General features: G+C 37.9%; 1 protein-coding gene across 2 annotated transcripts in view; it reads right to left on the reverse strand.

The window, feature by feature from the left end:
- Window positions 1-17,788, reverse strand: part of SPTBN1 (spectrin beta, non-erythrocytic 1) — a 205,392-nt gene that overhangs the window by 132,051 nt on the left and 55,553 nt on the right. The window contains exon 1 of one of the 2 annotated variants that reach the window (XM_063301496.1): window positions 16,780-16,965. In XM_063301496.1, coding sequence (XP_063157566.1) covers window positions 16,780-16,927 — 148 coding nt within the window. In that variant the 5' untranslated portion in view covers window positions 16,928-16,965. Of the gene's footprint in view, window positions 1-16,779; window positions 16,976-17,788 lie in introns of those variants that run through there. The other variant, XM_063301479.1, reaches the window with a different exon arrangement.

The following is a 17,788-nucleotide window of genomic DNA, read 5'->3' on the forward strand; positions in this document are numbered from 1 at the left end:
ACATACTGCTATAACAAGGCAGGAAAAGGCCTCCAACTTTTGAAAAGCTCTATTAACAAGGCTGCCAGAGATGGGCAGATGGTCCGATTCAGCTTTATATGACAACTTGGTGTGAGAGCAAGAAACAACTCCCTCAAGTTGAGCTCAGTGCCTGGTAGACACAACCACACTGTTATCTTGGTAAAAGTGCAGAAATGGGTTGCCATTGTCTTTTTCCAGAATTTCTTTCAACTTTCCAATCTATTTTAAAGCCCTTGGATTTCCTGGAGATGTCCCATCAAAATAATAAGAACTATGTTTAGCATTTTCAAGATCAGTCCGGATTGGTTAGATGCTGTCACCTGATTTTATTTGATATAAGAGGTGGCACAAGAGGTCTGAATCTATGCCACATAAATGAGCTACTCCAGGACAGCCAAGCAGAACTATGTGGAACAGTGTTTCTCAGCCTTGGCAGCTTGAAGATGTGTGGACTGCAACTCCCAGAATTCCCCAGCCAGCCTTGCTGGCTGGGGAATTCTGGGAGTTGGTCCACACATCTTCAAGCTGCCAAGGTTGAGAAACACTGATGTAGAAGGAGGGCATAAAACCCTGATATGAACATTTCACAGCTGAAACCTTTGCCAACTTACATTCAGAGGAAGGATCCAAAGGGTTGATGGGGAAACGTGTTCCAGCAAAGTTCATTCAGTTCTAAATTGCTGCAATGCACAGATGCGCGCACACACAAACACGTGTATTGTTTTTCAGCAATGCCTTAAAATAATCATGAGATGCTGATGTAGCACAGGTTTCTTTTCATTGGACTTGTCTGAAAAATGTGCATTCAGCTGTAACTAAGTTAATTAATAATTCATATTTCCTCAACTTCAAAAAAACAACAACAACCTTAGTATACCATGCCTCAAGGGTTCTAAAATTGGCACACATGGTCATCCTTGCTCCCCTTTTATTTTATCCTCACAAGAATCCTGTTAGGTGAACTAACCTGAGAGACTGGGAGAGATCTACTAAGTCATCTACTAAGCTCAGTGCTGGGTGAATGGGGATTTGGAACTGGATCTCTACTACGCTAACCAGTGTGTCACACATAGACTCACAGAATGCAAGAGTTGGAAGGGACTTTAGAGATCAGTTCAATCCCCAGACCAGTACATAATGCCAAGTCAACTGTTCCCTCAAAAGTAATGCATTTCTGTGCTGAAAGGAGGAGGAAAAATAAAATCTCAGCACCATTACTAATTTATAGTATAGGTGAATGCACTTGTAGTGTTACAATCTATTTTACTCAGTAGGACAATCAATTTTTTCCCAGTTCTAAAGAGCACATAAACATTCAGAAGGAGCCTACTGATTTCACATGGAGTCTTCATGAAAAGAATAGAAAAAAGGAGGGATAGAATTCATATAAAAATCTGAGTGTCTGCAAATCTGGCCAGATATTTACATTTCTGGGGGTATATCAATGCAACCATATTGTGGCTTCAGTTTTCTCTCGAACAATATTTCCAGTTGCCTAAATAAATTATTTGTTGTTAATACATTTTCAGCAACAGTTTACCACTGAGGTTCGGTAACAGCAGATACTTTCTGAGGTGGTTATGGAAGAGTTCCTCAATAGAGCACTCCAGTAAGATTCCCTGGACAGCCAATAGAGCTCAGCCTTCTGTCAGAGTTCAGAACTGCTCAGACTGGAAATTATAAATCTGCAAGAACATGGCACTTAATGCTGGTTGAAAAGTTGGAGAAAAGGGACCAATTAAAAGAAAGAATAAGCTGACTTGTTTGAACATTTGTAATCCCAAATGTAAGACAGTCCCTTCCAAACTAGCTTCTAATGCCAAAACAAATAAAACATATATTTCCTAAATACTCCAATCTGCCCACGCAATTTCATATATTTGCATTTTGGGAATTGCCTGTAAGTATAACGCTGTGAGATGTTTGACGAAATATGGCATACACACTGTACAGACTGAAGGGCTGGACAAATCCCAGGTAAATGGTTGTGTAAGGATACAAGTATTTCGACATAGCCCCACTCCCATTTCTTTGTATTCCTCAGACAGGCAGAATATTGCCCAGGAGTGGGACTTCAAATTGTTGTTTTTTTGCAGCAGTACTGATGTAAAAAGTGGAAACACTTTAAATAACAAACAAATATGAATGATGTACAATTTGAAGGCCTTGTTTTATGCATCCAGTAAATGAAGTATAGATAGGCAGCCGTCTAAAGGCTAGAATACATTCCTGTTTAGAAGTAATATTCTTTGTCCAACCATATTAGGATTGTTGGAGGGGAAACAAATAAGGGTTGGGAGTGGATTGACAAAGAGACCACCTAGTAGATTCATTGGTAGGATTAAATCCTTGCTTCACAGCTTTATTTTCCTCACCATTATCACAACATCAGTTAATCTCTTGCTAAAGCAGGTTTGGAATTAACAAAAAGGAAGTTCTTTTCTAATTTGATTTTGGAACAGGCTCAGCTACCAATTACACTCTTTTGATACAGTATCCAAGCAACAGGCAAAAGAGTGAGAGGAAGTAGGATTCAAAGAACAACTTTTTGCTCAATAAAAACAAACGGTAAAACACACAGAAAAAAGATGGCAGGACAAACCCTTTTGGAAACACATCCATTTTATATTTCACTTACATAAAAGTTTCTGAAAAATCTGCCTAGTGACAGTAATATAAAAAAGGTAAATTGATTTGATTTGATAATATAAGCTAGCATAGTTTTATATTCCCATAGTGTTTTACAAATTTTAGTATTACTTATGTCCTTTTATAGTTATTTGCCCTAGTTACTTATAGTATTTAGATTATTCATGGCAAAATTGTAATTTTATAGGATTCTTTTGCTTTTTAATACCTGCACTCTGTAATTTTACCTTAATAATTTCATCTTTACCTTATTTTATGCTATCAATATGCCTTTTTATTTGTATTTCTATTTTAGCGTAATTGTTATTACATATTGTTGTATGCTAGTCTATGACCGAAATAAAACTGATTGATTGATAAAAACGGTAATTTGGCCTTTAAAGAGCACCCAACAAAAGCAAGAAAATTCCACTTTTTAAAATGATAAAATGAAAGGTTATTTTTCTCCACAATATTTAGCACTGGCCAGCTACTGTGGTCAATTCACAATCCTGAGTTGTGATTCTTTCGCACAGCCTTGTTTGGTGACTTACTTTATTTCTGAACTTGAATAAGTCCAAATTAAACTGTGTCAAACTGTGAACAGCCTTGAACATATACTGAAGTATCCCATTTGGAAAGATAAAATGGAGAAGACGGTAGAAAAAAGTTAAGCCTCTATCTTTTACCGTTCTGTATTGTAAGGCCCTTTTCTGAACCTGCTTTTTTCCTAAGAAAGCTGTTTTGGATTTTTGCTGTATGGGTAGATCATCTCTTCCATGTTGGCTTTTCACTGGCATCCAGTTGGCCACTGCAGGGACACAATGCTATGTCAGATGGGGCACTGATCTGCTCCAGCAGGCTTTTACTGTATATGTGTGTGCAACAACCTATTAACTCTTTCATGGAAAAGAAGAACAAAAAGCCCCTTTAAAATATTGAAACCTTTTCATCCATCCACTGCAAAAGTGCCCAGTAAACTACTTACAAAGCTAAACAAAATTTTTCACATTTTTCTATTGCCTATTACAAAACACATTAATATCAATAGTTTTGCTTATTGTGCTCATTGGTATCCACCTCTTCCAGTCACACTTTTGAAGTGATTATAGTGAACCACAAAATCAGAAGAATGCCTATGCACTCCAGCATAAATAATCAAATCGATAGGCTCAAGCAGAAATTTGGCATATAATCAGCAATTGTACAACAATTTGGAATTGGCCAAGATGGCAAAACAGACTACGTTGATTAAAGAAAAGACTTTGTCTAGCTATGTTTCTACTTGGAAACCACTTTTGGACTTTTTGCTTGAAACTGAAAGAAATGAAACTTTAATTTGGGGATTTGATGATTAGAATTGTTCATGATTATAGAATTGTTGTGTGTTATTGCTAATTTTAGAGTAAGAGGTTAATGTATCTTATATTTGTATCTGTACCAAAGAAAGTCAGAAGCTATTTTTTTCTTTTTCTTTTCTGCACTAATTTTGTTTTCTTTCTGACCTTCTCAATTCTTTTTTTTTCTGTTTTCTTATATTTTATCTCTTGTTGAAATTTAATAAAGTTTTATGAAAAAAGCAGTTGTACAACAATTAGTAATAGAAAACTGTATTTTTAGATCTTTGTTCATTCTCATTGTTTAGAGTTACTCCTTCAGACCAAATCAGCCAAATATTCATTGATTAATCTATTAACTAAACTGAAGAATATCTGCACCTTAAGGAGGCTGCAAGGGTTTTAAGACTCCCCCATTGCCTTCTCTTAATAAAAGTCCTCTCCTCCAGCTACGGGATCTCCATAGTTGCTAATAACCCATTTCAAAGGTAAGATTGCTGGCTGCTCGTCTGCCACCGCTACGGTAAGAGCTTTTCCCCTCTCCTGAACAGCAGAGCTGGGCTAAGGTTAATGGCCTCTTCAAAGCAGATATTGCTTCTCCCCAGTTCAGCTGGTATTCCAGCTGATAGAAAATGCCCCATCCACTCTGCTTGGCAAATCATCAGCCAGCCCATTATCACCATGCCCTACTCTCTTCAAAGGCCAGGGAACTAACAGATATAGGCTTAAATAATATGCATCAGACTGACCGTCTTGTAGCACTGCTTTTCCTTTCTCCCTTGATGAAAAGCCTCACTAATGCAAAAAAAAAAAGCGGGGGGGGGAACCTAGATGTCCCCAGTTGCATCAGCTTTTGTGATTTCAACACAGGCACATGGTTAAAAATAATAGTCATGTGTTGAGTTCCCTCCTCCCCTCTTCAAAATTCAGTTCTGTCCTGATGTCCTTTGGTTTTATATCTTCATAGTCTTGCCAGCTGCACTCTATGATGTGAGATTAACAACATTGGCCTAGAAGTTTGATTGTACTAGCTCAGAGATGTAAAATGGCATAGCCTGGGACCACCTATATTTTGTCAGCATATGTGTTGTGTGTATGGCCAAAAATATAGCCTTTAATCTGCATTTTTATGCCTTTATGGGGAAAAATAGGGTTTTAAGATATGAGTGCTTAAGGTATCAATTTCACCACATAAAATCCCTGAAACCCCTTTCCAAAATGGGCTCTGGACTGAATCACTTTTCAATTATAGTCCTCATTATGTCATAAAAACCTAGAGTGGCCCTCAAGTCAACAGAAGTTATATGCCCCATTTGAGATTATACTGGAAAGGTGGTGGAACCACAACCAATTTCATGGTGTCTGCATATTTATTAAGTTTCATGTAAGTATAATTCCCACTACAAGGATACCTTATTACCTTGCTCTCTAGACCAGCCTTTCTCAACTTTTTGACCCTGGAGGAACCCCTGAAATATTTTTCAGGCCTCAGGGAACCCCTGCACATTCAAGCTCAGTTATAGGCTAGAAGTTACAAAATTATTATATTCATTTCATGTATAGGCCCGTATATATGCATTAACAGTGTTCTTAAACTAAAAATAGTGAGACTTACCTCTATAATGTGAAGTTGCCCAAATTTGAAATATTTTTTTAAATAAATAAATTGGTGACCCTGCCCACGAGAGATTGCCGATTGGCAGGGTCCAGGAGGAGGGCCTTCTCTGCCATGGCCTCTGCCCTGTGGAACATGTTAACCCCAGGGGTGAGGCAGGTCCCCACTCTCCCGGCCTTCTGAAAGGGAGTGAAAACCTGGCTTTGCTACCTCGCTTGGGGTGGGAGGGGGGATGATCAATCATGGGGGTGGTTGGCGCTGTGATGTGGCACCAAGGAATTTATATTTTAAATAAATTTTAAATATTTTTATATTTTATATTTATATTTTTATGATGTACGTGTTTTTATGATTTTAATCTCTTGTTATTTTAATTGAATTGTAAACCACCCAGAGTCACTTGTGAGACGGGCAGTGCAGAAATGTGAGAAAAAAATAAAAATAAAATAAATAAATAAGATGAAATCAAAAGAGCAATTGGCTGCAGAGGGATTTAGTTTTCAATGGTTTTTGTATGCATAGTTAAGAGAAAGATTTAAGGTAGATAATAGGACATCTGAAATTGAACAGCTGAACTATGTACAAATGTTGAGCATATAATTGCTAAAATGTAAAAACTTTTATTGAAATTTGAAATGAAAAAAGAACAAGTGAAAGACTGTATGATAAAATGGGTTGAGAACTTTGGACAAAATATACTGATGGAACAGTGGGAAAATATGTGGTTAAAAGGACTGAAATTTACATTATGTTAAAAAGAGAATTTTTATAAAATGATGTACCATTGGTAAATGACTCCAGAAAAAGTGTCTAGAATGTATAAAGGTACTTAAAGTTTATGTTGAAATGTGGATAATACAAAGGGTCATTTTATCATGCCTGGTGGACTTGTGAAAAAGCCAGAAATTTTTGGATTCAAATACATTTAATGATACAAAGCGTTTTAAAGATCAACATTCAACAGAAACCAGAACTTTTCTTTCTGGGATTAATGAACAATCAATTAGAAAATAGCCATGGAAGATTACTTTTATATATGATCACTGCTGCAAGACTATTTCTGTTTATGCGCAAAAATGGAAAGACTTTGAAATATCCATATCGAAGGATTGGTTGGTGAAGATGACAGATCTAGCAGAGATGGCAAAATTAACTTGTTTGATCAATAACCACATTTATTAGTGACTGGAAATCCCGTATGGACTTTTTGCTGAAAAAAGAGAAAAATGAACTTGTGATTTATGGGTCTGAAGATTAGAAAGGGTAGCTTATGGAAAGAAGGAAATTATGATGTAACCTTAGAGAGGGTAAAATATAAATGTATCTATAACTGCTGTCAAAAGATCGGAAGCTGCTTCTTTAGAATCTTCTTTTCTTTTCTTTTCTTTTCTTTTCTTCTTTTCTATTTCTTTTTCACTTTCTTATTACTTTGCTTTATACTTTAACTCAAAATTTGTACTGTTTTTAGGTCTGTTGAAAAATGTCTTCAAGAGGGAGGGAGGGAGGGAAGGAAAGAAGGAAGGAAGGAAGTTTTTCCCATAGTGTCCCATAATGGAACAAGAAACCAGGGCTAGAAACCAGGAGTCTGTGAGTTCTAGTCCTGCCTTAGGCATGAAAGCCGACTGGGTGACCTTGAGCCAGTTACTCTCTCTCAGCCCAACTCAGTGCAATGTAGACTAGCCTCCTCGTGGTGCACCCCAGGCAACGTGACTTGTCATGGCTAAATAGTCTACACATCTGGCTGCTGGACCTCACAAGGATTTCCCAGCAAGATAAAGTAGCATGAACACCGAACTGCTATGCCGTACGATTAAAAAACAAATGGAACGGGAGAGAAACAATTGGTTTTCAGAACTAGGAACCCCCAACTATGATAAAAAAAAAGGGGATGTATCCATTTTATTATTGGCCACCTCTACCATATTGTCTTGGTTCTCCCTCTTACAACACATTCACTTTGTTCCCAATGATCTTATGCAAGCCAAGTCATAAAGAACAGCTACATTCTTTAACATTTCCAGGGTTAACAGCCAGCTACATATACATATTCCATTTTAATGAGTTCAAGTGTCTACCCTCGTAATTCCTTTTATGAGACTCTGGGCATCTATATATATGCCTTTGCTTATTTATTTGTTCAAGACTCAATCGGCTGTTTTTCATGCATCATTTTATATACCTTTCTCCATTCAAATAGGCATTATGTAAGCTGAATAAGCTGGTAAATGTAGCTCTCCCCTCTTGCAAGTACGTTTCACGTATACACACACAACAGAAGAAATATATATATTTGTTCAGGTTATATACATTACCATTAGATTTAAATAAATATAGAGTCATGACATTATTTGAAATACCTCTTGCTCCCCTCATAACTTTGTAAGCATTACAGCTGCTTTAGAAGACCTGCTGCTGGGCTTGCTCAGACCACTCTCACTACTGGCCACAGGAGATGGGCTTTTTCAAAGCTGACCTTGGCTCTGCCAGCTTTTCACAATACCAATTTCTCATAAGTATTTCAAATTCCATCTTTTCCAAACTGTTTTCCCTTTAATCTACTGCACATGTTCATTTTAATCTTGTACATTACACAAATAAGTATAAACATACATACATACATACCGGCCTGCATTTTAAAATGTTTGTCTACTGCTAAGGAGCGTCTATTATTATAATTATTTTTACTTCTATCTTGTACCTTTTTTATTGTTATTATATAAGGCACCTTGTAATCACAATGTCTTATTAGATGGTAGGTAAATTAGCATATACGGTGGTGCTTAAAAGTTTGTGAACCCTTTTGAACTGTCAATATTTCTGCATAAATCTATATACTACCAAAATTCTTGTGTCTGTTTCATACTTCGTGATCTTTAACTGTATGAAACAGTGCATCATAGGGCAACAATTTTTAAACCAAGGCACTTCAAATGCACTTCAAATAACTTACAGAACGCATCCAAAATCGAGGACCCATGACTCCCATGGGACAGAATTTGGCAAATTTTATAAAACATTTTATGACATAAAAATTATCATAAAACATTTTATGACATAATACCAAATGCCATAAAACATTTTCTGTGGTCAACTCCTGATGTTTGACTGAGCTATGCAGTTCAACATTGGCTACTTTCAAGGCAGATACATCTCTGAATGTCTCCCTGAATTTTTAAGAACTTTTCCAGTACATTAGAAGCTCTGCCATTGTGGAAGGCATTGAGGAATCTAGAAGGAATTATCTCTGAAATGATGACCCAACAGGTCACGGGTTTTCTAGTATGACCTAAAATGTGAGCTGTTCTCCATGCAAGCCCTAAAACTAGATAAAGAGAACCCAATTAAACAATGAGTCAAAAACATTACACTTGTTCATTTATTTATTGAGGAAAATGATCCAAAGCCAATTCTCCTCATGATCCTTCCTTTCCTCCCTTCCTTTTCCAACTTTCTAGTTCCCTTTGTCCTAGCTAGTTGTTCCTTTCAGACACTTTTTTAAAAAAAAATTGGCTACAGCCTTTGGTGTGCCTCTCTGTTTGGCACACACTTCTGTATCTGTTTTCTGCAATCAGATTTATTCTTTTACCACAAGATCATCCTGAGATAAACGTACAATGTATTCTCAAATTCTTCTTGCCTTTGTTAGACTCACTCTAAATGCCTGAGCACTAAGATGAATACTATTTGCTAAGGTTAGATACTATTTTATCAGACTGCCAGTTCATTTTCTAATCTACTGAGGGTTTCTTCCTTTGTTTTAAAGGAATTGTTCTAATTGGATAATGAGCCTATTTTCCTCTCTTAAACCTTGGAAGTATGGATTGATGTGTATGGTGCAATGCTGACAAGTGACTGAAAGAAAAAAAAATTGAGCAGGCCACTTTTCAAACTCCTCTGGGCCAACTGGCAGAAGGCTTCCACAAAAATCGGAAATTTAGGCCAGTTTCCGGAACGCTGAAGAATAAACTGGAATTTCTTGACTAACAGAAAGCAGCTGCCTTTTCAGTGACTATATGCAGACTTGAACTTCGTAATTCATGTGGATACACATTAAGTCTTGTCAAACAAAATCCCAGAGCCACAATAAATGTGAACATTCACAGTGTAGTTATTTTTTCTACTGTCACCTGGATTTTACCACGAGCAAAAAACTGCTCCAGATTATCTGGAGAGATTTTGTAGGTCCTCTAATCAAAATAGCTCTAATATAGCTTCACCTTGAGACTGAAGAGGCCAGCTGCCCAAAGATTCCAGCCCTCAGATGAACAAGAGGAACCTAAATCAGGTGCTTTTCATTTCATGTTTCCATCTGCTGCTAAGCAATTCCTCCAAATGCCCTTCGCATAACTTAACCTCTAGTTGTCTCTACTGCCCCTGCAGCCTTCTAAATGTTTTACAGTACAAGTATTACTTAATCTTGCAGATGTTTCACTGTATTTATATAAGAAAGTGCAGGAAAAGACATGTCCCAGAACATGCTACAAAATGGGAAGGAAATTATAGCATAGTAAGAGAACTGAGGCTTTGCTTATAGAAGGCTCAAATTTCAAGGCTCAAATTTCAAGCTTAAGTCTTAGACCAAAAGATAGGTAAAATGATCTTTGTCAGACCATCGAACAGTTCAGTTCAATATTTGAAGCCAAATATCCAAATATGGTATCTTCTGATTCTTTGGTATGGTCAGGGATGATGATGATGATGATGATGATGATGATGATACATCCCATATGAATTAAATGGCAGCTATAGCAGTGATCCATCTGCCTGAGGGAGGGAGAATCTAACCTCAGAAACAGTCTAATGATGATCGTAAATTTGCTAACTTTCTTAACTAGGGAATAATGCATTCCTCTTCATTGGATGTATTCAAGCAGAGGCTGGACAACTACTGAACACAGATTTTTATTTTAGATTTCTATGCCGAGTGTGGGGTTGAATTCAGAAGCCCAAGTACCTCTTTCTGAATTCGGATTCTATTATTCTATCCTGGAAAATACAAATTATCACTCACAAAGCAGGATACAACCTTCAGTGAAATTGAACTCGGTATGTTGGAACTTCATATCAAATTCAAGTTCCTTTCAAATGCTCACCAGAAAATAACTGTTCATATTACCTCTTCATTCCAAGCTAGGAAGCTAGCAGGGGACAAAACATGAAAGTTCCTTTGTATTCCCTTTGGATGAGCCTCAGTCTGAATGGGAGGGGATGGCGTTCACAATTGCTAATCACTTATATGGCTGTTAATGGAAGCATTCCTATATTTACAGCAAAAGCAGAAGAGCCCAGAATTCTTTTGTTGTGGAGAAAAACAACTTTCCCTCAGGCTTATTACACATGCAGCATTTCCCAAAACTGGGTCAGTTTCACCCCAGGATTTGGGGTACTTTAAATGTTCCAAAAAAAGTGGCAGGGAATGAAGCTTGGAAGATGTGTATTTCCCTTCTCTTCAACTTCAGGGCTTCTCTGAAGAAGAGAGATGCATATTTATCATATCTGAATGAGATGTGCATACTCCCCAATATGGGGAAGAAGCAAATAGTCACTTGGTCTGGAAGCGAACGTCCCTATTCTTTGGACATATGGAGAAGGAAATGCTTCCTTCTCCTCCTCCTAGTTTTTAGGAGCATTTCTCAACGGAGAGCTAAATGTTACAAAAGGTAAGGGACCTAGTTTCATCATTTAGTGCCTCTTTCACCCTTCTTTCCAAAATTCTGACAGCAGGCAAAGTAATGTCAGTCACATGTTATGTAGTAGACAATATGAGGAGTGAAAGCATAGAGCAATGGTAATAGCCTCATGTACATTCTAAGGTTTCATTCCACTCTCAGCTCCCCTCCAGTGTCATCTACCTGTTACCTGAAATAATTTAAGTAGGAAAAAGCATGGAGACTATCATCTCCTATTTCTTTCAGTGAACAAATGCTGAAAGAATTGTGGGTTTTTTTCTGAACAATAGTCTAATGTCTTTACATTTTATATCTCTGATACCTCCTGCTTTTGGGAGTGCAACTAATTATTAAAAATAATTCTAGTAAAAATACTCCAAACATACTGTAAGACACTCCATGTGAAATGATTGCCTAATATAACTTTCTCCTCTCTAAATGCACATACACTAAACACATGAAAAAGAGTACATATTTTTTAGAGAAGCCTGATGCAATTCTAAAATTAGCACCATGTCACATCTACAGCTAACTTCTCAAAGCAATTAAAAGATGCTTCTTTTAGACCAGCTAAATAATTGAATAATTCATATTGTATTATATGTCCTGCAAGGGATTGCTTCATATGTATTATTTACTGCTCAACCACAGCATAAAGCGAACAATTAAAATCAATGGAGATATCTAGGCAATGGAATTTCTGTGAGCTTCCTAATGCCCTCCAACTTTTGGAGACCATTACTCTAATTAAAGGTAAGATGGCTAATAACTTGGCCTATCTAACCTAGGCTTTGGACAGACCTACTCCATGCTGGACCACTTAGCACATAGGCTAGGTTCATACTTGGTGATAAGCTATGATGTATTTTGGTTGATTTTACCACTATATTATGTGAAGCTTAGTCAGTGTCTCTTATAAATCATGATTTATAGCTTAGAGTGTTGTACAAATCTACCCAATTGTGTTTTATTCAATAAATCAGGGGTAAACAAGGCATGGCTTAGTATCATATGTGAATTAAGTAACTGCTTTGGTTAGCTTACTCAGGTTCTGAGCACAATTTTTTTTTTTTAGGGTTTGGGTAGCAGCCCATTCCTTAGCCATTTCACAGAGTTATTTCCTCTCATTCTCCCTTTCTCAAACAAGAGCTGCTTAATTTGCTTCACCAATGACTCTCTCTTTGTGTGTGTGTTTGTGTGTGAGAGAGAGAGAGAGAGAAAGAGAAAGGGAGAAAGAGAGAGATTGGAGGTTGTGGCTGGCCATTCTATGCTTTCCTCTTGCAAGCAGGCAAGAAAAAATTCCAGCATCTTCCCAACTGGCATGGCCCCACCTTGCAGTATGTCTCATGCTGCTGAGGCATTTTGTTCAGAGGTCAGGAATGTTGGCAAGCCACCATGAGATTTGGGAAATCATTTACAGAGTGTGTTGAAATGACTATGCAGGGCATTGCCCCGAAGAGGCAGAGGGAACCTCACGTAACAGATCTGTACTCCCACTATACAAAAATACTTGGATCATGTGTGGCCTCTCTCACATCAGATGAAATGACTTAATACTGTATATCAAGGACAGCAATTTGCATAGAGGTGACAACCAGCTTAGAGCACTGCAAACTTTTTGACTATCAGAAAGCCTGAAAGCTTGAGATTTTAGTTTCTGTTTTCCTTCTTTGAGAGCCAAGTAACAATCACTAAGATAAAGGATTATTATACAAAGAACATTATGTTGCCCTCTAGCTTCAGTAGGGTTTACAACTAATGTTGTTGGCACTGTAACTAGATAACTATATCCAAACGATACAAAATGACTGGAATTTTGCAGACATGGGTTATAACCTGTGACAGTTCCCAGGAGATTTATGCATCTGAAGAAGTGTTCTAAGCGTACATCTAAATACAGCAGGTCAGAACATTACTTTAAACTCAAGCCAGAAGTTTATTTCTACCAACACATTGAGTTTGTCAATTGTCACAAAATATCTTTTAGGACTACACATTCTGAGCCAAATTTTTATTATTTCCTTTATGGCTTAAAAGAGTTCCTAAGCCAATTGGCTTCCAGCTTAGATTTAGATTGTTTTGAAACACCATCTCTTCATTGGTTACTGATACTTAGACTGAAATTGAATATCCTGGTTGCTCACATTTTGTTCAAATGGATGATGATGATAACACTTCCTATATCAAAGTGTCACAAATCATTTTTCAGTAAAAATAGCAATAAAATACATGAATGATACATGAAAGCAATATAAAACAAGAATAATGGAATCAGGTTTTTTTTTTACCTCCCACTTTTTAATGAACATGGTTTTCTTACTGACTGTTCTCTTATATTCTAATCTAGTTCAAATAACATTATTATTGTTTTTGTTGCTGATTCTTGATATCCTTGGAAGAACAAGACAGGGTATAGCACTCCCTCTGTTAATTCTGGCCAGAACAATGATCCTGCGAGCTAAACCGCCCAGGGTCCCCCATGTGGGGGAGATGGGCGGTGATAAAAATATGATAAATAAATAAAATAAATATGATAAAAATAAATAAATAAATAAATAGAGCTGGAAATTTGACTAGTCCAAAGTCACCCAGTGGCAATGGATTTACATCTAGGTCTTCCTGGTTCCAGGAATACAAACTCCAAATGTATCTGGGAGAATTCAGTAATATTTATGTACACTAGATTTAAGACAAATCCTTTTTTTTTTTCCAACTGACAGTCAGAATGTTGCTTGTTCTTTTGAACAGCTGTGTGTTTCAAAGAGAGAGTTTAGGCAACTGTATTTCAGTTTAATAGAATACTCCCAATAGTTTCATTCCTCTCTTTAGACAAGCTGGAAAACAAACCAGGAGCTCTTCAGCTATCCATGATTTCTACTGGTTTTGGAATAAGCCAGAATATTAAACTTAGATCTTGGGCCACCCAATCACCTTCAGAGGCAATAATGTGCCATTTATGCATTCCTTTATACCTGTCAAGATCCCTGCCCAACCAATTATTTAATGGCTCTTTTAATTAATAAATAAAAGAGAAGTTAGCATGGTGCAACGCAAAAACCATGTTCCAGGGCCTCCTATAGACCCTTAAAGGCATTAATAGAAATAAACATAGGGTTGGCTGCTGCTCAGTTCTTTATTTGCCTTCTGATACACAAATAATTTGTTATTAGGCACATTCACTACAGCAACCATTTTGTGAGAGTGACCATATTTCACTCTCAGTATTTCTCACTGGCCCCAAAAGACTAGGGAGACCTATGTACATTTGTCCTAAACTGAAACCACATATCTGCAAAGTGCAGCTGTAAGCAGATAAAGGACAACGTAGACTGTCTTCTGCTTTATTCTCATTCTGTGTTTGATCAGAGCTGTTCAATACCTGCAAAGCACTTGTTGAAATCAACAGGCTGGGCACAGGCAGTGAAAATCATCTTTAGTAATGTTCATTCATGAAACAATATGGCATAGACTTTCTTGGATCCATCAATAATTAAGGGTTTTACTGTGAGAAGCAAGATCAGCTCTATCATTAGGTGACAGAAAACAGCAGCTTTAAGAACTGTAATGGAATAGAAGATAAACTGCAGACAAGCCAATGAAAGATCCTGTGTGGTGCAGTGGTTTAAGTGTTAGGTTAGAACCAAGGAAAGCCAGGTGCATGTCCAGCCTTAGGCACAGAAACTCACTGGGTGACTCAAGCTAGTCATTCACTCTCAACTCAACTCAACCTTCATCACAGAGTTGCTGTGGTGAGGACAATACAATGGGAACACTCACACAAGCCACCCTGAACCCTTGGAGAAAAGTTGGGATCTAAATCTAACAATCATTTGTTCATATAATCACCCACTATCCACCCCACTTGCTGCCTGCATTATAGTGTCACTTTGAGCTATTCTTGGTGATGTTTATAGGGTGACCAGCAATGTAATTGGCCATTGGGTGAGCGTGACTGTGATTTTGTCCCCAGGGAAGAGATCCATGGGAGGACCAGCTATAGGAAAGACAGCTGGAACAGTATATCTTTCTTTCATCTCATGCAGCAGGTTCTTAACCCTGGTGGGAAGAAACTTTAGTCTCCATTTAATTGTTTGAAAATAAATTACATCTCCTAAAGAATTCAAGTCATCTGTTCTTTGTTCAAATTGATCTTTGCCATTTCTTTGTTGAAGCATGGCAGCAGTTAGCTGAGCTGTTCTCCCATTGGTTTCAGGATATAGTTATTGCTGATATCAGAATTATCTCCATTTATTCTTTCGTGCAAAGGTTAGCCAGTTTGTCCAATGTAAATTGCCACAAGGGACAACAGACACAGGTTTGCATTACATGGGAAGATGTGCAGGCAGTGTTTATCAACCTTGGCAACTTTAAGATGTGAGGACTTCAGCTCCCAGAATTCCCCAGCCAGCATGCTGGCTGGGGAATTCTGGAAGTTGAAGTCCTCACATCTTAATGTTGTCAGTTGAGAAACACTGTGTGCAGGTGTATATATCCCTGATGTGGATGTTGTTCCCAATAAGATCACCCACACCATCAGGAATTGATATACCTGAAAATCTTGCCATGTGATATAGTCACCCTCCCCTCTTGCTGTTACAAATGCCTGAACATGCAAGGTGAGAATAGTTCCTTACCTTGAGATGTATTTCTTTTGCTGAAACCCAGTTTGGATGTTTCAGCATCCCTCAAATAGTCAAGCAATCAAAGGAAGGCAGGAAACTGCCTTATCCAAGTCAGATAGTTAGTTCACTTAGTCCACTACTGTCAACACTGATTGATAGTAGTTCTCTAGATTACAAGCAAGGTTGTATTCCAGGACTGAATTTAAGACCTTCTTCACGTAAAATTGAAGTTTTACCACTGGAATACAAGATAAATCCTCTGAAATTCGCATTTCATTATTCTTTCTGGACCGAAACATGTGAGGAGTATATTGTAGTACAAATGTTTAGAGTGTGTTTTCCTATCACTTATAACTTGTACAGCACACTATATTATATCCTGATATATACATTATTATAATTATTTAATTCAGTTTTCCCCAGCAGCATTCAAATTCATAGCTTAAAAATTAAGTATATCTGATTGCATTATTTGTTCATTGGTTTTAACACCAAATCACATTGCAGGTTGCAAGGCATCAGGCTTTCAGATCATGATTTGGGACCCTGAACCAGCCCATTAGCTGGATTGCTGTATCACATTAAACCAGGATGTCTAAACTATGGTTTAAGTCATAATGGATAGATTCAAACACTGTCCCAAGCCAACAGCAAACAAGCCATACTAATACTTGGCCACTGGGTGTTTATTTCATAGCTAATCCTGTATAAATGCAAAAATGAAGTCCTTTTTAAAGATCATTCTTGATCACGGGTATAAATGCTATTTCCAGATAGTTGTTCCTGGGTTTGAAATGTGCAATAGTCCAACATTATCCATTTTTTAGCCAACATCAGACTATACAACTAACCCACTGTAGCAACAGCAAGCAGAGCAAACTTCCTACCTGCTAAGGCTTTAATGCGAGACCTCTCAAACAGCCGGGCAGAACTATTCTCGTTGTCCCAGTCATCGACATCCCAGCGGTTATTAACATCACTATATTGCTGTTGGATTTCAATGTTGTCATAGTCTGTTGCTACTGTTGTCGTCATCTTGAATCTTCTTACGCCGGTCTCAGCATCAGCTACTCCTTAGGAAGTCTGCAGTAAGGAAGCCAGGGGATGAGCAGAAATAATTATTGATCATTTTGAAGACTTTAAAAAGAGATAAATGCCAGATAAATAACATCAGCACTGTCATTGTACAGCGAAAGATCTTCATGGCTGCGCACTTGCAAAGCAGCATTTGGCTGGGACAGTTCGCTGCTGTGTTCCCAACAGAGTGCACCACACGGAGCTTTGGCTTCTAGTGCTAATTACCATTCTCCAGCTGTAAGAATGGTTTCCACATCAGCAGTGCTGAAGATGAGCTGACTTCGATTTTCCCCTCTCCCTTTACTGTATCCATACCAGACAATTGTTATAAAGATTTTTGTAACATTAAGAACTGATGTCCGAGTTTATTTTCTTCTTGCCTCCCCATCACTAGGGAAGGATAAAGAGGAGGAAGAGCAGCAATGCAACTAGGGTTGCCAACTGAACAGTAAGTTTCTTTGTTAATTCCCACATAGCTCGATGAGACTTACTCATTGCAAGCAGTCTGCACAGGAGTAGGGTTTTGTCCCTGTGCAAGTGAGAAGACAGAAGACTCAAGTGATAGGGAGGGAAAGGCAGCCTGATGCCTCCTGGGTGGAACGCTTGTTAACGCTGGTGACACACTGAGAGGGGTAGAAAGCATGGAGGCAAGAATGGATGGATGAGTGCATTCAAAGTTCACCCCTGCCCCACAGAACCCATCTAAATCCCTGCAGAACCCTAGGGTTTCATGGAACCCAGTTTGAAAACCACAGTATAGAGGTTCTTAGTGTCGTTGTGTTTTAATAAGCATAATTAGTCACCAGTTGGTCATCTGGA

Source organism: Candoia aspera, chromosome 1, assembly GCF_035149785.1.
Source record: "Candoia aspera isolate rCanAsp1 chromosome 1, rCanAsp1.hap2, whole genome shotgun sequence".
NCBI lineage: Eukaryota > Metazoa > Chordata > Lepidosauria > Squamata > Boidae > Candoia > Candoia aspera.